The 19,836-nt window shown below is 32.5% G+C and overlaps 3 protein-coding genes and 1 pseudogene across 4 annotated transcripts; 1 reads left to right on the top strand and 3 right to left on the bottom strand.

Annotated features, from left to right (window-relative positions):
- Positions 1–146: 146 nt before the first annotated feature.
- Positions 147–3,800, bottom strand: LOC130826065 (transcription factor MYBS1-like). The gene is made up of 2 exons (XM_057691582.1): positions 1,700–3,800; positions 147–1,284 (listed from the first exon to the last, which is right to left on the bottom strand). Exons 1-2 carry the CDS (start codon positions 2,269–2,271, stop codon positions 756–758), a joined length of 1,101 nt encoding a protein of 366 aa, XP_057547565.1. The 5' UTR covers positions 2,272–3,800; the 3' UTR covers positions 147–755.
- Positions 3,801–3,942: 142 nt separating this feature from the next.
- On the bottom strand, positions 3,943–10,017 carry LOC130826066 (uncharacterized). 2 transcript variants are annotated; one of them, XM_057691584.1, is made up of 4 exons: positions 9,568–10,017; positions 8,594–8,718; positions 7,554–7,655; positions 3,943–6,334 (listed from the first exon to the last, which is right to left on the bottom strand). In XM_057691584.1, exons 1-4 carry the CDS (start codon positions 9,902–9,904, stop codon positions 6,302–6,304), a joined length of 597 nt encoding a protein of 198 aa, XP_057547567.1. In that variant the 5' UTR covers positions 9,905–10,017; the 3' UTR covers positions 3,943–6,301. The 2 variants fall into 2 exon arrangements, with proteins under 2 accessions (XP_057547567.1, XP_057547566.1); XM_057691583.1 differs by lacking the exon at positions 3,943–6,334 and having other exon boundaries at positions 7,322–7,655.
- Positions 5,077–6,700, top strand: LOC130826067 (metacaspase-9-like; annotated as a pseudogene).
- A 2,300-nt stretch (positions 10,018–12,317) lies between the features above and the next one.
- LOC130826064 (protein ZINC INDUCED FACILITATOR-LIKE 1-like) lies at positions 12,318–18,467 on the bottom strand. The gene is made up of 17 exons (XM_057691581.1): positions 18,188–18,467; positions 17,406–17,446; positions 17,128–17,188; positions 16,901–17,003; positions 16,534–16,636; positions 16,390–16,443; positions 16,229–16,291; positions 16,097–16,146; positions 15,881–15,956; positions 15,274–15,444; positions 14,870–14,957; positions 14,404–14,489; positions 13,945–14,052; positions 13,767–13,811; positions 13,531–13,619; positions 12,871–12,914; positions 12,318–12,657 (listed from the first exon to the last, which is right to left on the bottom strand). Exons 1-17 carry the CDS (start codon positions 18,360–18,362, stop codon positions 12,557–12,559), a joined length of 1,458 nt encoding a protein of 485 aa, XP_057547564.1. The 5' UTR covers positions 18,363–18,467; the 3' UTR covers positions 12,318–12,556.
- Between the last annotated feature and the right edge of the window lie 1,369 nt (positions 18,468–19,836).

Below are 19,836 nucleotides of genomic sequence, written 5' to 3'. Positions count from 1 at the left end.
GGTTTGTTGGTGGAAAGAATCAATCATCATTGGTTCATGTAAAGGCTTGTTTTACTAACAACAAAAACATTTCATTTGTCGGGCATCATAAAATAAATCTATTGTATAACGAGTTTGGAGGTTGAATGTATGCAACCTTATCCGTATTAGCAACATGACATAGAAGGTGATTCAATTAATTAAGTTGCATATAATTACATTGAAAGGGAAATAAATTTACTTTCCTATGCATTAGTAAAAAGGGTACTAAGTATCATTAGGACTTCTTACTCCAAAATTCTTTTAACATATATGGAGAAAAGGGAATCAAAAAGTGAAATGGATGTACTATTAGGAAGCAACTACTCAAATACCAAAAATGAAATCAAGGGTTTAAAGGCATCTAATCCAAGAAGGCGATCCTGATGAAGCCGATTTAGGCTCATACTTCGCACATATAGGTCTTCACCAATAAGCCGAGCCATGGTTCAATCACCTGCTTACCGTTGTCAACATTAACACTTTGTTTGGATAACAGTTATAGGGGAACTGAAAGGAAAGGGAGGGAATAATATGGGCAGTGTCCCTTGTTTTTTTAGGAAGGGTAACATGTTCTTTCTAAAGTTTTTGACATTTAGAGATTTGGTTATTAACAAAATTAAGAGAAACACATCAGATCCCTTTCTTTCACATCCCTCCCCTTACTTTCCCTCTAATTCCCTGAATCCAAACAAAGTCTAAGACTATAGCAAGGCCGGAACCAGGACCCTAAACTGTTATCTATGCATTGAGGGAGGCGCAACCGGATAAGCCATTGGGACGGTGTAATGAGGTGGAGCGTGATGGTGATGGTGCGAATGATGAGGGTGACCAGGCGGCGGTAGCATAACAGGAGTCCCAACAGCTGATGCCATATGATGAGGCGGTGGCGGTGCTGCCGCAGTTACTGGGTGCCCCATATGTGTACCATACATTGCTATACCTGGAGGTGCCATATTTACATTAGGCTGTGCCCTATGATGCTTATTATGTACAGCTGTTGCTGCTGTTCCAAGTGCTGGTGCTGCAGGATTAGTGCTTTGTTGCCCTGTAATGGGTGCTTGATTTGGTGATAATCCTCCTCCATTGACACTAGTAATGTCATGAATGCTAGATCTTCTTCTATCTCTATTCATTGAATTCAGTCTTATAAAGTATTTTTGGGCATGACTAGCTACTTGTGTTGGTGTTCTTGTTACCACAAAGTTTCTAGATATGCTCCTCCAATCGCCCTTCCCGAATTTGTCTAGTCCTAGTAAAAACAATCTGAAAACAGATGATTGAACCAAAACAAGCATTAGTATTGATGTTTTCATAAGCTTAAGTTGATGGTTGTAGCCCCATAATATGTTTTATATATACTATTACGCCTCGATTACCCTTTGTGCTAGATGCGCTGGTTCAATACAAACGCTATTCTGATGCTTAATATTCCATTTAGAATGAAGGATGGATTAGGGTCAAATAACCTATGCCTGGGTATCTGATATCATGTTAAGGAAAACTAAATATTTCTCACATCATTAAGTGGGTTTCAACAAGGGTGAAATTCAGCAGGTCAGATTAACACAATCTTATCCTTGTTAGTAATAACAAAGAGGTTGTTTTTGATTGACCTGAAACTCCATAATTATTATATACTCAATCGAAAAATTAAGTGGATTTGAGAATAATAGCTTACCTATGCTCTTCTTCAGTCCAAGGGATGCCTTTTTTGCGCTCTTGGTCCAATTTAGAGCTAGATTTGGTACTATTTCCCACTGCAGAAGGACCAAATGCAGAATACCCATTTCCTTGATTAGTATTTCCTCTTTGTTCCTTACTAAATGTAGTATGATGATGATCATCTCTATCATTAGCATTTGATAATGTATTTTCATTATCTCCATAATTAGGAAGTGGTACTTTTCCTGCTTCAATTGCACACACATCTTCAAATAGATCTTCGTAATGTTGTTTTATCTCTTTGATCGTTTTCGTAGGAACCATAGAAGCGATCTCATCCCATTGCTCGTTCAATTTATCAATTGAATGAGTCGCAATCGCGTTCTCAAATGCCTTTTCCTCCTCCCTAGTCCAAGATACTAAATTGGGCATTTCTAAGTATGGATAGTAGTTGAAACTTTGATGGGGTTGGTGTTCTTTTTTAGTTGTCTTAATGGGTATATGACTTAAGAGTAAAGGGCAGGGTAATAATGAAGAAAGTGAAGGGAAGGAAGGAGGAAGAGCAGGAAGAAAAGGAAAAAGAATCATATAAAACAGGATAACAAATTGAGGAGGTGGGTAATGGACCAGTACACATGGTGCTGCATTTGTAAGGTAGTGAGCAACTACAAATGCATACAAAAAAGTGATGTGCCTTGTTCCATTGCTGTGATTGGTTAGCAAGTTTGTCACTCAAAAAATATGGAATGGTGGGGACCACTGATTGATTGCGGTAACAACACGATGATGCAGTAATGGTAATAATCGATGTGATTATCATAATGCTTAACCAAGTTACTTGGACTCGGGTATTGATGTCGGATACTGATACGTGTCTATGTGTCGGATGCGTCTGAATATTCAATTTTACGCCTAAATGAAGTGTCTAAGTGCCATACCAATGTCCAAGCATCAAAGATCGGACACGAGTATGTGAAGTAAAATGAAGAGTCCGAGTAACATAGCGCTTAACATCATCCAAAAATTTGAGTAATCATTCAAAACGGCTCAAAATGTGATTTTTACCTTTACGATGCGAGTAATACTGATTCTAAAAATCTTTAGAATGCAGTTGATTTGGTGGGATGTAATTTTGCTTTTGCGCTATGGTAGGGACTGTAATAGGAGAGTTGTCCAGAGAATCAATGGTTCACACATTGAGGTGAGTACCACTCACTTTAAGACACATCACTACATCAGTCAAGTCCTTTTCTTTACCATAACATGACACTCCGTACATTAATGCTGTTAACATGTTACAGTTTTACACTAGTAAAAATGATGCTACTGCCTACTTATATGAATTTTGTTTTGGTGCCTGTGCTATATGTCGTTGCGCCGCTGCTTGGGCTAGAGCAGGTCAGGTGACTAATAGTAACGAGTCGTGTTGTACCAAGCTCATGTTTACTGAGCTATGGCCCGTGACACGACACAAGCGCAGAGTTGGTCGGTTGTGCCTTGTCACCTATTGTTTCATGTCAACTTATCAAAATTGAGCAAGATTTTCAACTCTTGTATGAATCTATTGTTGCTTTGTTTTGTTGAAGAATATATAAGTTTAATTGGTTTTAGGATGAAAGCTCATCATGTTTATGTGCAGTCAAATCTCCTTTACCATCGAATTAATAGGGATTTGACCCATCATATTGGCTAATTAATTCAAGGTCAAGCCGATAATTTAGAAGGTAACTTATTATATTTAAACAAGGAGTATTACTAAATCTCACGTATATATAGTCCTGAATTCGGTTTTCATTGTCCTCTCCCCTAGTTCTCACCTCTTGAGATACCATATTAAAAAAAGGCAATTTTTGTTAACATGTATATGTATTATGTAGGATTTATAAGTGCAGTTTCCAAAATCTAGGCTTCCTTATCTTGTTCTTTTGTAAATGATGTTGTAATCTAATTACTAATTAGGTTTTCATATATTAATAAAAACATGACTCGATTAATAACAAAACAACAAAATATGAATATTGGTTGTTATCCAATTTTTTAAGTTTTGTAAAAAGTCAAAAAAGACAAAAACCAAAAAAATACTGTAGAAAATCATGCCTGTCTTAAGTAAATGTTTACAAAAAATAGGACCTAAATTTCATATGGTTCCATTTAACTTGGAAAGGATTATCAATAACAATAAATAATGGCCAATTAAAAAGTCAAATTGATTATCAGATTTTTTGCACCATATATTTTTGACAAATTAAAAGCTACTCGGTGTTTAGTGAATTATCTTTATCTCACTTGGAGCATATTATCGTTTTTTTTTTTTCACGAGAAACAGGATATCCTACCATGAAAATAATAAAAATTGAAAATCCAGGTATCCAATTTTGTCAATATTTCGATTCGACATTTGATTTCCTTTCGATTTATAAAATCGGTTATCGAATATTTCGGATCAGATAATTCGAATCAATATTTTTAAACACCCTAATACCCTATGTTTGATATAATTCCAAAAAACTTGTCCATTTAGACCACCCAAATCACAAGGCAGCCAAAGTTTTTTAGGTTAACTTAATCAGCATGTGTACATCGTTGATGTCACCTTTTCGTTTGTCAATCCCTAATGGAGTGATATAATACTCTTTTAAGATCTCAATTTTTGTTTAATTGCATATAATTTATTAATGCTTAATGTAGTGACAATATGACATAAAGATAAATAAAATGTAATGTTTTAACTTACCTAATTACTAAAATAAGTTAAAATTTGTACAAATCAGTTTTGATCAAAAAAATATATTTGGTTAAAAAAGTTCTATCAAGTCAAAATAAGTTCTAGTCATATAAAATAAATAAAGATGGTCGTATTAAAATTTTTTAACAAATAGAATTATTTGTCTAAGTGAAGAATAAAAGATGTCTTGCACATAAAAAATGAGAAAAAAAAAAAAAAAAAAAAAAAAAGATAATGAGTAACTTATAGACTTATAGTTAGATACTCTCTTTAAGCCTTGGGTTTTACTACACGATATATAAATAATTCTTACATTAATTTTCACAATGTAACAAAATCAATACCGCAGAGTACAATCTTAAGCATTTGATGACAATAAACATCAATTAAAATGTCCATTTGTTATAGTAGCTTATATAATCAAGAAACCCGTTTTAAGGTAAAGAGTGTCTTGCCTTCCAACAAATTGGAGTAGCTTATACTTAAATTTAACAACCCATAACTTGTGTTATGCAATATAAATTTGATGTCAATTAATGAATTATGAGTAATATACATTCATTATCATAACAAAATACCAAATATCCAATACAAAACTTTTTTTTTTTTTTTCTCATATTCATTGAACTACTTGTTTAAGACTAGTAAATAGTCAAATATTAAGCATTATGAAAGAAATAGGACGCAAAAGAAAGGCGGTTTTAGTAGATTGCAACTATCCAAACACAGAATATGAGTTGAAAGGTTGGCCATGAAAAGCGTGCTTATTAAGAGGTTTGGGTTCAATGATGAAGATATCGAGCTACTAACTGATGAGCATGGCTCTTCAGCCCTGCCTACTGGCGTTCTCATTAAGAAATCACTCGAAAATATGGTTGATTGTGCTAATGAAGGTGATGTACTCTACTTTCATTATAGTGGTCATGGGACTTTGATCCCTATTCTTTGAATAATGAGGCTCAAAAAAAGGATGAAGCTATTGTGCCTTGTGATTTCAATCTCATCACAGGTTAGCTGGTTTATCTATTAATAAGAAAAACTTACATATTCATTTAAATGCTAAATTAAATGTTCCGACTTAAACGATATCGTTTAGCCTTTTAGGTATCTAGGTAAAATTGTAAATAGAAGATAGATATATCTAATATACCGTTCTTACAATCATATTTAAAATGATATATTCACCACAAAAGTGTGTTTTCCCCATTTTTCAAACCCCCTTACCTTTATAAACCCTTATTCATCGCAATTCTAATTTTCCTTCAGAATCAATCCTAGACTTTATTTAAACAAAATCATCAACTTGCCAATTATTTAACAAAAATTCTTATGAAAAACGGTCTTTTTGAGAGACCATTTCATTAAGGATGATGTAAGTAGATATTAAAGATACAATAAGTAAGCATTAAGCTTTAATAGGTTGGGCCTGAGAAGAGGTCTCTCAAGAGACCGACTGATTATTCAAATTGTAATGTTAGAAGTGATCATCTAAACTTAACCCATTAAGTCCTTAGCTTAATGGAGCATATTCCTTAGTCACTCTGCCCAAACCCATCCGAAAATCCGTCTCTCAGTTGTAACAATAAAACCTAATTTTGGATCGACTTATAGCCCTTGTCGACTTCTGCCTGTACGGGATTCACCAAATAGAATAATACGTTTAAAATTTTTAATCTTATCATGAATTCCCTAATATTGATCATTATAAAAGAATGAATAATAGAAAGACATCATCCTTTTGCAGATATGGATTTCAGGCAATTAGTAAACAAGTTACCTCCTAACGCAAGCTTCACAATTCTCTCTGATTCATGCCACAGTGGAGGCTTAATAGCCCAAGAGAAAGAGCAAATTGGCCCGTTTACGATCGAATCAAAGGCCCAGGCCCAATCTTCAAGGCCCAGACACATTCCATATGAGAAAATCCTACAAAAACTCAAGCAATCAACAAGCATAGATACCCTCAGCTTCTTCATAAAAGAAGTTGACAATCAAGAACAGTTAGGCTGCCTCGAACGAGCAATGAAGAGCGCTTGTGGAATTTTACTAAGTGGGTGCCAATCGAACGAGACCTCAGCAGACGTGAACATGGAGGCCGACAAAGGTGGTAAGGCGCATGGCGCATTTAGCTATGCGATTGAGCAAGTTTTAATGCAAAATTTGGGGCAATTAAGCAATAAAGAGGTTGTAATGAAGGCTAGGGAAGTGTTGTTAGAACAAGGGTATAAACAACATCCTGGTTTGTATTGTAGCAATGAGAATGCCAATGCTATTTTCTTGATGCAACCTTAGAAATATTGATGTACATTCATTATTATCGTTTACTCTCCTGTATTCCTAAAAAAGATTTACCCGCATATGTCTCTATGTCTCTAAAAGTTTGCTATCAATAATGATATTTTCTCCTACAATGTCTCATTATCGTCTATGAGTGTTAAGTACATTCTTATTTGACATACTCTCTGTCCTTTAGAATTTGCTACACAATCTAAAAAACTCTCACTTTGATTTACGTAATGTACCAAATTCAAAAAGACAAAGAAATAATAGTGAAACCCATGAAATCATTGTGAACCTAAGTCAAACATTTCTGTAAGCAAAGAAAATGAACCTTTTAACGCTTTCTCAAACAAAAATTACAAAAACGTCGTTTCCAATATAGTTCAACTTCATTCAGTTCACCAAAAAGAACATATCGATGTTATGTATCAGTATTGAAGGGTAATATAAGAATAGATGAGCCATTATCACTCGTTTCTTTTAATAGATGCATTGTTTCCTTTTACGTGAGAGCTATTTGAGAGCATGATATAAACATAGTTAAGCGAATAAACGTAAAGCAATGCCACAAATACAACCAAATAAAGCAAAAACATCAAAAACTGTAAACCGCAAAATCCAATGAGACAAAGATCCTCCCAAATATCAAGAAAGATGAGTAAAGATGAAATATAGCTTCAGCTTGTTAATAACATGTTTGATGGGTTAACTTAAAATATCAGGATAGATTATAGAGTACTATACAAGGGATTTGGCAAAGTTAAAGATCATTCCAAATATTAAAAGCAGTATTTGAGCTATTGTATTTAACAATTTCATCCTGGCAACCTAAAAGAAAAGCGGTTTTTATAGGATCGACATTTACCAGTACATGAGCTGTCCCGCTTGGGCTAGCAGCAACAGCGACCTCGTCTGCTCCGATTAACACTTCAGCGTAACCCTTATCTGCCACTTGATTGTTCTCCAGCTGCAAATGATTGAATGTCCAAGGTATGAGTACTAGAACGGGCTATAAAGGCCAAAGTCTAGATACTGACCATCATAGTAGTTCAAATATATACAAAAATAATTTCAAAGCCTTAATCTCAAACGATAAGTGTCTCTTTATGATCATTGGATGTGACTAGATTAGACTGGCACATACAATGAGATTTACTAATGTTTTCTTATTCTTTGATTTTATTTTCCCCTTGTACTATACAAGCTTTTGTATTTAACATGTTCTTCATCATTATCATCATCATCCCCATTATATCCCGCTCATAGGAACTATGGTCAGGTTCTGGAGAGGGAAGAAAGACGGAAACTCATACCCATAAAGGAGAGTGTGGTCAAAGAGTCCCTCGGCTCAAGAAAAAACTTCAGAGAGAGTGTAACTACCCAAGAGCCTACAACTTACGTGTTCACTTTTGCATTATTCTAAACTACCACCCCTAATAAATATTCATAGTACAAGTTCGCCTTCCTCTTTCTAAGTCACCAAACGTGTAAGTAGATTGCAGTTTGCAGTCGCATACTAGCAACTATCAAGGAATGACGGTCATATACAGAAACCGCGAGCTCGGCCAAAACACAATCCTGACCAGTTAAATCAACTAAATATCACATCGGCATCAGACCCTCAGTGAAGCAAATAGATATGATAGTTCCCATTACAAAGATGGCTTAATGACAAATTTAATTGAAGCGGCTCCAAACTGCCTAAATTATACAATTCTTCGCAAGAGTAAAGTATACACAATAGCAGTATCAGACCCGTATACAGCAGCAAATCACAAAACCCTTAAAACCAACAAGTTCGCTAATCCTGAATTCATCAAATATCAGCTTTACACATTTCGATATTCATAGAAAAAGCAACATTATTTCAGAAGCACACTCAACAAAGAAGAAACAAAATCATACCCTAAACCTGACGCGAGCACCCCAAATGATGAACGTCTCATTGCAAGTATAGTGTCTGTGATTCCCCCTAATTCCTCCTGGTCGAATTTCACCGACATGTACTGCAGCACAGGTCACAGCCCCACCTGAAGAATGGAAAGACTAGAGCTTTATAATCAAATTTGATGCTCTAAATCAATTGGTTCATATAGCCGAACCCAGTCTTTTGGATTATGGATTTTGTATTGTTGTTGGAGAGTTGTATCATCACAATCACCCAATACATTCAGAAAACACCCACATAAACAATATTCTAGACTAATTATGCTTTAAACTTGGAACATACAATAACATACCACTTTGTCATTGAATTAGCAATCAACACAAGAACAAGCTTCAGCTATCAAACTCACCATCATATATTATCAAGTATCAACTAACAATAATTTACAGCAATTACTTCATTTTCATCATCAAAAGTATCAATAAAAAAAATCTGAAATGCCCACATCAATATTTCCCCTTACAGCCCGTAGTGTAATCTCACGGTGAGACGACTTCAAAACAAGAAACCCATAAGCTAAAAGCTTTTATTATGGGGCTATTTAATCCGGTATGTCTCACGGCGAGACCGTCTCATGTTCCCCTTGTTATATCTTGCTGCAAAAGTTATTAAATATTAATCACAAAATCTAGCTTAATAATGCCCTGATTATGATGGGAACAAAGATTTCTAGTTCTTGTTTCAGATTATAACGAACTATATTAAAACACTCGTTAAATCATGTTCACTTCTTATACCTCGGACTCCCCCAAACCCCACCAAGATGGGACTACATTATAGAAAGACAAAATCATACTTAAGGATATCATTAATTATAACAACATATTATGATTACAAATTATAAAGTACTGTTGTTTGAATCTAAAATCAAACACAACACAATTCATAACTAACAATAAAATCAATTGAAATTGAAAAGACCTAATTATACCAGAAATTCCAGCGTCATGGGCAATATCAACAGGATTAAGTAGCCAACCCCTTTTATCTTTAGCCAACTTAGAAGGAAGAAACCTAACCAAATTGGCTTTTAGGTCTTCTTCTTTACTCAATATTTGAGAATCATAAGAAAGAGAAGAGAAATGAGAAGAATGTTGCAATTTAAGAGAAACCCAAGTGAGAAGAAGGAAGATTGAGAGAAGAAATGGAAAAGCTTGAGGCTTTTTCAACAAATTAAGAAGTGAAATTAGGGAATATGATTGGGATTGATAAGGGTTTTCTGGGGTTTGGTTGTTACCTCCATAAGAGTTTCTTCTTGGGTTCACCATCTTTGCTTCATGAATTCTCACTCCCTCTCTTCTAGACAATGGTTAAGACTTGTGGGCAAATGGTTAAAACTTGAAACTAAATTTGAAGAGGGATTCCACTCGGCTATCCATAGTTCCACACTATATTTGTTGTTACAATTTGGCATAAATAAATGAAAAAATTATTCAGAATAATCTCATTTATCGTGAATAATTCATATTATTAATTATTTTTAAATAATTCAACCTTTGTATATTATTTGCTGATAGCACCTCTTTTCATATTTTAATCGCCAACTATAGGTATCCATTTAGGATGTGCGGGCACACATTGATGGATCGAATTAGCAACTAAGAGTTTAGAGACAAACTAAGGGTTGCCTCTATTTCTGCAAAAATGCGCGAAAATAGATTGAGGTGGTTTAGACATGTACAGAGAAAGATTTTCGACGCCCTTTGAGGAGGATAAAGAGTATCATAGTAGAGGGTAAAAGGAGTCGAGAAAGACCCAGGAGAACTTGGGATGAACAAATAAAAGGTGACTTACATGAATTAAACCTCTCTAAGGACCTGACCAGGAACAGGGGTAGGTGGAGGCGCCTTATCCATGTTTTAGACTACTGATTCTCCCTTCGCATTTTTGTTCTCTGGCTTTTATTCGTTGCTATAACTATTATTATTATTTTTTGTTTACCATATGCATTCTGTTTATATTTATCTTGATCACGCTTGTGTGTGATAAAGATGCAGACTTGCGGAGTTCGCTTCAGCCGTACTCGGTCCCATCAGTTGCAGAATCTTATCTTATTCTTTCTCGAGTCGAGGGACTCTTTGACTGCGCTCTCATTTATAGGTATGAGTTGCCGCCGTCCTTCCTTTCTCAGACCCTGGCCATAGTTTTCTATGGGCGGATACACTGGGTATAATGATGACGATGAATGTAGGTACCTACTAGCCGTTACATTCACTTCTTTTTCCCCTTGTGGTTTTTCATTGGTCTTACACTAGTCCTCTTTGGTGGTAGATACTTATAATAGCCGGTTAAAATGTAAAAAGGGTGCTGTCAGCAAATAATATATAAATGTTGGATTATTTAAAAATAATCAATAGTATGGATTGATCACAGCAGATGGACAATATGTGCGATTATTCTGGACAATTTTTCCTAAATGAACTTTATTACTCCCTCAATTAGACCCCTTAAAATGATCGGTCGAACAGGTTTTAAGTCGAGTTAATTTCAAATTGAGTTGTTTTTGGGTTGAATTAATCTTATGAGTCAAGGATTTTTAAATTTTTTTTCTTATTATTACATTATTTCAAAATAAAAAAAATATTTTTATTTTCATAGAAAATATATTTATAGCAAAAAGGGACAATATATCAATTTTAAGAATATAATAAAGAAATATTAATTTAAAATATTATAAAATTGACTACAAATACAGCAAGTTTCCACTAAAAAATGATGACTGAAAAATGCTAATGAGGAACTAATAACGGGTCAAAATGATCGCGTTTAGATTTCGGTTGGGTTTGACCAAAATTTATTAAAAAATTTTCGATTTGAGTTGTTTTCGAGTCATGGGATAAACATTTTCAAGTTATGACCCATTAATTTTAGCTCCTCGACTCTCCGAATTAGAATATGGAATAATTGTACGTATATAAAAAAAATAGTGCAAATAAGATTAAACTGAAAAAAAAAAAAAAAGAGAAGTGTGAATACTCAAATTAGTCAAATATATAATAGTCCAAAATCATTTCACAATTCAAAATCATTTGTAGTGAACAATTTATAATCAAATTATGCATTCATGATTGTAACTAATTTTTTGTAATAATAATTTTCAGAATAATTTGCGAATTATAGTTTTAAAGTTTAGCATTTTTGCGAATTACAGTTTTAATGTTTATTTTTTGTAAATTATAGCCACAAAAGTATCAAAGTTTGCAAGTTTAGGCCAAAAATACAAAATTCCGACCACCAAAATAGTCGAAATTCTGTATTTTGGTATGAACCTGCAAACTTTGGTTCTTTGATAGTTGTAATTCACAAAAAAATAAACATTAAAGTTATAATTCGCAAAAGTGCTAAATTTTAAGACTATAATTCGCACATTAATTCTAACATTTAAGAGTTATGAATATTATTCTCCTTTTTACTGCATTGGTAATTGAATGCAATAAAAGATCTAGACAAGGAGCTCCAAAAGGAAAGCCAAAAAGTTTCAGAGTCTTTGGCAAATGGTTATTAGCGATTGGCTTTTCAATCAACTTGTTTAACTGGCTAAAAATATTGACTTTTATATTAACTTTTTAAATAGCCGAATAACTCAAAACTTTAAAATGTTACATTTACACCATACACAAATTTTTATGTTAATAATGTACTTGGGTCCTCTCCTTTTGCAACCATGCTAACAATTCAAAATTTATACTAACATAAGGAGTTTATACCAATTGAGCTATAAATAACAACAATAGTTTAATCTTTTGGCTCATCCTCGTCTTAAATTCTGGCTTAGCCATTAAAAACGACCATAAAATACTACAACTTGGTTTTCGTTAATATCTCAACATTCTTGAGGTGTTAGAAGAACGTTTAGGCTTTGGCTATCAATAGCTTCAAAACAAGTGATCGTCGAGCAATAATTTCTTTCTAAAAAAAGACTAACAAAAATCTTGAGCAGGTTTTGCAAGGAAAGGCTCGAAAGTCATCAAAAACCCAACAAATTGAACCGCGTTCAGTAGAAAGAATATCATGTGAGGTCCTGTAATAAAGTAGCAATAAATCATCTGTATCTACTCAAAATTATAAAAATTCATATTATGAAGATACGCAAATAGACGACTCAAATAAGATCTCGATAGATTTTTTTTTTTCTTATACATTATTAGTCGTAATATAAAATAAATTTGAATAATCAACGGTACCAAAAATACTTATGTAACAAGTATTTCAGAGGATAAATGGAGTAACATACCTGGAAGAAAAGTTGCTGATTGGCGTGTTTCTGTCCAAGAGAGACTGCCAATAAGGAAGCCAAAACATAATATTAAATGTAATAAACTTGCACAAAGATATTAAGTTATTTGGTTTTTAATTATGATGAATTTATAGTAAAATTGTTTGTTAAATCAAGAGCATTTATTGTTCATGTGACATTTTATGATATTTGTAATTTGTAATTAAGAGTCAATCGAAAATAATATTTTTTTTATTACAAGAATAAAGTTGTATACACTCAAGTCAACTAACCCTCAAACTAGGAATTTGTTAGTGGCATTGAGGTAATGAAATGGTGATTGTGATAGTATTACAGTAACATCTCTTACGGTACGTTTTAAACCATTAGCTTGAGCTTTTGGTTGAGATGATTCCTTGACATGTTATCCGAGACATCGTGACAACAGATTACGTGCTCGAATCACAACCACCTCTCAAATTAAACTGGAGTATTTCGCATTTGGTTTGAAGAGGATCTGTGTTGCATACATCCTTCTAGCCTAAAGGGCTTTCGTGTGAAGGGGCGTGCTAGAGTATTTAATATTTCTTAGGATCTCAACTTTCAACATCGGTTTAAATTTTTGGATAAGTTGATTTCTTGACAATAGCAATCAAAGCATTGAATGGGAAAACTTACAGGGCTCCAGCTAAAGCAGGAGCAATGGCTTTGCAGATTGACATGATACACAAAGAAAGTCCATTTGCAGCTCCTCTTTGATGTTGGTCCTGGTATTAAATCAAGACTCTAAATTACTATCTCAACTCACCATATAATGAAAAAAATTAACCGATAGTGTTTTTTTAGCTCTTTGAATTTGCATCATATAACTTAAATATATAAAAGCTTTGCACCATAAAAGAACAAAAAATTACCACGGCTCGATTTTGCAGGAGATACAATCCTGTCGTGATTGCAACCTGTCGTGAGTTTTAAAAAATTATAGATATTAAAGATTGAATTAGTTTATTAAATTGCGTAAAGGTCAAACGTAACAAGTATTTTAAAACGGAGGAAATATGTAGTAGCTTCTTAAAGACAATGTGCACATACCGAAAGAACATTCTTTGCTGCAGAAGCAGCATCAACCACAACTGAGAGAATAGTTCCTTTTAGATTGACAAAAAAGGGAAAGCTTGCTAGCACTGCAATACTCACAATCTTCATGCCATAATAACAATAGTTAGATAAAGGTAATAGTCAAACTACAAACTATTTTAACTGAACGGCCAATTTGTTTATTAGTAATGAATAATGATAATGAGTATCATATTAAACTTATGATGATGAAATTTTAATAATAAAAGGTTTTATTTGTTAACAATTTCTTAAATTGGTCATACGTTGGAATGAAATATATATGTAAAAAAATGAGTTGATTAAAGTGGAATAAATATGGTCGTTAAACTTGTCACGAGATTTTTCTTTTAAAATTACACCAACTTATATTATCATTTTCACCATTTAATACCCGTCGTAAGAAAAAAAAATATAATTAGTTGAAACACATACCGATGAAACTCGTGAAACTGCGATAGGTCCAAGATTTCTCTCCATGAATGGGTACAAAAGTAGTTGAAACAATAACAAAGCAACTCCTACAATAGTTTAAGAAGAAAATTTGAGAAATATATTTCAAAAAAAACTCAAAGAAAAAAATGTCTTAATAAAGAAATTAAAGTAAAATGACTCATTAATCTATATGTATTTTTTAATCGGAAATAACCTCCTACAAATGTATTTGTAGTAGATGATAAATTTATTATTGGCCATGTACACAACAAGACCCACACAAGAGAAAAGTTGGTTGCACACAAACTCAATGAGGTTCCATCTGAATATCAATCAGCAATAGGAGAAATAGCCCATGAAGCTTATATGTTACGCAACTTATCTCTAACTAATTATTGATGTAAGATTACATGTGAATTATTTTTCAACTTACAGTAAAAAGGTATTAAGTGTTCTAAGAATATACCTGCCACAACAAGAGCTTCACCAACATCATCAGTTGCTAAACCTAATCCTCCAAGAGTCCTCGGACTTACTGTCCATAGCGAGAATATCTGAGAAAAGTTGATTAAAATGTCAAAAATAAATTCGTGATTGCATGTTTAATGATGATTCTTGCATAGTGCAAAAATGTGGTTTTGATCTAGTCGCAATTCTAGCAACCACATTAATGAGATAACATGGTGATATGATTATTATATCGCTACTAAAACCATGAGTTAAAGGCGGGTTTTTACGCCTTTATGATGTTGATAGTATCGATTAATAATTTAAAAAATTTTAAATTTCAATAAATATGATACGATACAATCTTATTTATGCCATATGACTTCTACTCTAGTCGTAAAAGTAATACTTATTTCACATCACCTCAACATAGGCCATATCATGCAATTGAAAAACACAATATACTATGATAGTTGACATCAAAGGCCAATTTAGAAGAAGGCTAATCCAGGAATTTGAAGTTCCTTCTTCAGTATTCACTAATTTTTCTTCGTCAACATCCTCTCTATCACCCTCATGCGTATGTAATGTTTCCTGCATAAAATATTTTCCGAACAGAGAACATAGAGTTTAGTCAGACTTTAAACGAGCCCTTTATTTACATAAAGCAGGCTACAAACAAGCTCTATACGAGTCTCAAACGAGCCTTTATTATTAATTTTTTATAATTACTATAAATTTATAATAGTCAATAGTCTAATTTTAAGTGACAAAAAGTAAATACATGTTTACTCTGATCGAAATTAAAAAAACAAAATTATAAAATAAACGGGCCAAATACAAAGGGCCAAGAGGGCCCGACCCAAACTAAAGCAGGCCAAAAAAAGTCTCAATCTGCCATATTGACTATTATACTGCAGTTGCTAAAGATCAATTATTTTATACATTTTTAGACAAATATATGTAATATAAATTCGGCTAAATAAACTAATATATCAACAATACGAAAGAGATGGACAAAGAAATATACCGGGAGCCAAAAGCAGAGGATGAAGACACCAAATGCAAAGATTGATATAACCATAGAAGCTAAAAAGTATGGGAATCTACAAACCAAATTTATGTTTGTAAGCAATCGAACATTCTGCCGTATACTAAGCTATTGATTGTGATAATTCATCTGACAATATGTCACTATCAATAGTAATATAGAACTGAAAAAAAAAAAAAGAAAAGCAAAATTTACCTTCCAAAAATTGATTCTTGAGAAAATACACTCGGAATTTTATCTGCAGGCTATAGAAATAAAAGACGCAAATAAAAACAAATATATTGATATATATAACTAAAGCAAATGAGATGAAGTTCATGTGAATACTTGCGCAAGGTAACCACCAAGTGCCGGACCTATGACTAAGCCTATTCCTCGTGCAGACGACATCTGAAAATGATAGATTAAGTTATAGCTCAACATCGATCAATCAACTATTGGTCGGAGTAAAATCGAAACAAACAAGCAAAGATTTACGTATGTTATACCATTCCGAGTCCCAAAGCTTGATGCTCTCGACGGCTAACTTCAGAGGCATACGCCTGGCCAAATGGTTCACAACTAGAATTAGTCGATAATAATATAAATTTAAATGTACGCAATCTTACATAACGTATATAAGGTGAATATACCCGCATGGGACCAAGTGTACCACAGAATGCTCCTAGACAGAATCTTGAAAAAAGTGCCATCCAATAAGTTGTGCTCAACCCAAACATTGTGTTAAATATCACTCTGCAATGAGAATACATAGCGTCCATAACAAAGAACACCCAAACTTATTATGACAACGCAGGATCGACTATAAGAATTGAGAGGCTCTGGGCGAAATATTTGTTACAGGCCTCTAATTGCTAAATATATTATTATAAGCCTCTAATTATTAAATATAAAAGCAACATTTTTCTAATTATTTGGATGGGCTTGGAGCACAGGCTCTCATGCCCTTTATAGGGCCGGCCCTGTGACATTGGAAAGAGTTTAAAAATTAACACTTACACTGATAATGTGCTTAGTATCAGGGCAGGCTTTCGACCATAACGATCGGCCACCATTCCCCATATTATAGCGGTGAATGTTCGGCCAACCATAAATGCAGATCCTTCAATAACATAACCAGAGGTTGATTGATTATAGTATGTCAGCGTCTTAATTAAAAAAGATTGAAATCGGCTACATAAATTAATATATCAGTTTCAATAAAAATGCAAGACAATTATATTTACCCTCAAAACCAGCATAGAAACTAACATCTTCTTCCCGTTTGGCAATGCCGAAGTCCCTCACCTACATAGTACAATTAAATGGTCATCATACACATCGAAGCAACATAATTAAAGATCTAAAAATGAAATCACTCTCCGCAATGGTGAAAATTAAATCGCAACCAGACGACTATATAATTTTGTCGTACTTTAAATTTGCTACATTTAACTGAAAAACCAAAAAGCTCTCACAAAAGGAACTTTTACTTACTAGTTAGTAGTAACTAGTAACTACTTACCATATAATATAGAAACGGAAAGATGAATGATATGGGCAATGCTGAAAAAGGGACAACAATACAACATGCATTAATAGAATCACAATGCAAATATAAACAAATAACAAATATTTTTATGCAAAATAAAGTGTGGTAATCATGCCCGAGTTCTCTAAGCCCAACTCTTAAAAATATTAATGTTAGAATGAATAGCAAAAAGTAGAAATTAAACGAACATTTAGAGCATAGTTTACCAAATGGAGTAAAAATATCTTTTTTTTATAGTTGCCAAAATAAAAGAATTAATATAGTATTTGGGACAAGTATTTCATTTCAAATTATGAAATCATAAATGAAGAATTTAAGAATAATAAGGTTTGGGTAGTCATTTTCAAATCCTCAATTTTAACTACTTTGAAAATAATGATGGAATTTGATTCAAATCTAAATTTAAAAATTTTTGATTTGCCAAATAATAAATTTAAGCCAATTCCAAATTTTCAAATGAAATCATTGTTCTCAAACATAACATAATAGAGCATAGTTTAAAACTTGCCAAATAACTTAATTAGTAGACCATTCACATGGTTGCCAATTTTAAACTTAAAAAAAGTTTACAACAAGAAAAATTAAAGGAAAAATACCTACCTAAAAATGCACGGTTACTAATTTTAGTTGGTATTAAATCATTTCCATTTAAAAAAACCAAAAGTACACAAAACGATATCATAAACTATTAGCTTAATTTTCTGATTTGTTTGTCGAGAAAAAGGAAAAAAATTTATAAAAAAAAAAAGAATTACCAGAAGCAAGAGTAATAATCCAGATAAAGAAAAATTGAAGCCATGGAACATTTGTATTTTCAGCTTTGCTCTTTTCAACTTGACATCCTGGGCAATTTTCATAGTAATCATATTTCTCCTTCTTCTTTCCTGAATCTTCCTTTGTTAACAACAATGGTTCATTATTTTCTGCCATTTTTGCCTTTTTTAAAATGAAACACTTGGAAAATACAATGAAACTTTAAGCTAATAATAGCTTTATAACTTTTAATTTTTATTATAAAATTATAAATATAATAATTTAATATTAATGAATATAGGACAGTTGGAGTATTTAATAAATTTGGTATAGTATTGATTAATAATATTGGTCGTATGCACAGCCTATTCACTTTTTTTCTGCGATCAAAAAGAACACACGATGCTATGTGCCCGTAAGTTGACGATTCTGTATTCCTTCGCTTTTTCAAAATTAACTATAACAATTTAATTTTAAAAAATTTTACGTGCTAACTTTAGGTTTTGGTTTTCTACGTAATAATCAAAATTTTTTAAAAATTTATGATTTTTTTCACATAAAACGTTAACCAATGTTAATTTTAAAGCTTTAATACTGATGTACGCCTATTTATGCGACTCATCATTTCAAATGTCATCCAATTTAATCTTTTTCCCAAAATATAAACTCTAACTCTACCATCTTTGAATTTGGGTAAAAAATATGATTTTGATGAAACATGGTCGAGTTCAGGTTTATATTTTGAGGAAAAAGGTTGAAACTAATGGCATTTGAAATGGTGAGCCGCATAAATAGGCCTACAACAGTCTTAAAAACTTTGAAATTAACATTTGCTAACATTTTATGTGCAAAAATAACGGTAGAATAATTTTGTAAACCTCAGGGTTATCGGGTAGATTATTTTAAAAGTTTTGGTTACCACATGGAAAATCCAAAATCTCAGAGTTACCACGTCAAATCTCCCTTAATTTTTTTATTAGTATCCAAATATTAACCGATTCATCATCATCCTACCCAGTGTATCCCGAATCCCGATCATACCCACAAAGGAGAGCGTGGCCAAAAGAGTCCCCCGAGTCGAGAAAGATAAGGAGACGTAATTACACGGTCAAATGTTAACCGATTATTGTAGGTTAATTGTTAAAAAAATATCAAAAATTAAAATATTAAAAAATAAAAGTTAAAATTAATAAATATAAATAAAATCAGAAAATAAAGTTACTTGATTTCTCTTTTGAATTTATTTAAAATTTTTCAACTTCTTATAATTTAGTTTTATATATATATATATATATATATATATATATATATATATATATATATATATATATATATATATATATATATATATATAGAAAATAACTTATTTGATTAAAAGTTTGAATCTATTGTACAAAAATAGTTAGATCATTCTAGATAATTTTTTTTTAATTTCCTCTATTACTTTTATTACTTATAATACTACCTTCTATTCTATCTATTAGTCTTATTTATTTTTTGTCATGTTTACTTATCACTTTTAATTTATATATTATTTTTAATCTATAAGTTAAAAATATAATTAAGTAAAATTTTTAATTCATTTCATACAAGAATTATTAATATTAGTTTTAAACGGAGGTAGTATTTTGTTAGAATATTAGTCTTGATT

This window comes from Amaranthus tricolor, chromosome 10 (assembly GCF_026212465.1).
Source record: "Amaranthus tricolor cultivar Red isolate AtriRed21 chromosome 10, ASM2621246v1, whole genome shotgun sequence".
Classification (NCBI taxonomy): domain Eukaryota; kingdom Viridiplantae; phylum Streptophyta; class Magnoliopsida; order Caryophyllales; family Amaranthaceae; genus Amaranthus; species Amaranthus tricolor.
Note: the sequence above shows the minus strand (reverse complement) of the source record. Positions and strands in the feature narration are given on the sequence as shown.

Coding starts and splice junctions, on each gene's coding strand:
- LOC130826065 (XM_057691582.1), bottom strand. CDS start 2,271: ATGATTCTTTTTCCTTTTCTTCCTGCTCTTCCTCCTTCCTTCCCTTCA. Junction 1,285..1,699: donor TGGACTGAAGAAGAGCATAG/GTAAGCTATTAT, acceptor ATCTGTTTTCAG/ATTGTTTTTACTAGGACTAG.
- LOC130826066 (XM_057691583.1), bottom strand. CDS start 9,904: ATGGTGAACCCAAGAAGAAACTCTTATGGAGGTAACAACCAAACCCCA. Junction 8,719..9,567: donor CCATGACGCTGGAATTTCTG/GTATAATTAGGT, acceptor TCCATTCTTCAG/GTGGGGCTGTGACCTGTGCT. Junction 7,656..8,593: donor GTGCTCGCGTCAGGTTTAGG/GTATGATTTTGT, acceptor AATCATTTGCAG/CTGGAGAACAATCAAGTGGC.
- LOC130826064 (XM_057691581.1), bottom strand. CDS start 18,362: ATGGCAGAAAATAATGAACCATTGTTGTTAACAAAGGAAGATTCAGGA. Junction 15,957..16,096: donor CAAGAATCAATTTTTGGAAG/GTAAATTTTGCT, acceptor TTTGGTTTGTAG/ATTCCCATACTTTTTAGCTT. Junction 15,445..15,880: donor TCCTCTGCTTTTGGCTCCCG/GTATATTTCTTT, acceptor TATTTTATGCAG/GAAACATTACATACGCATGA.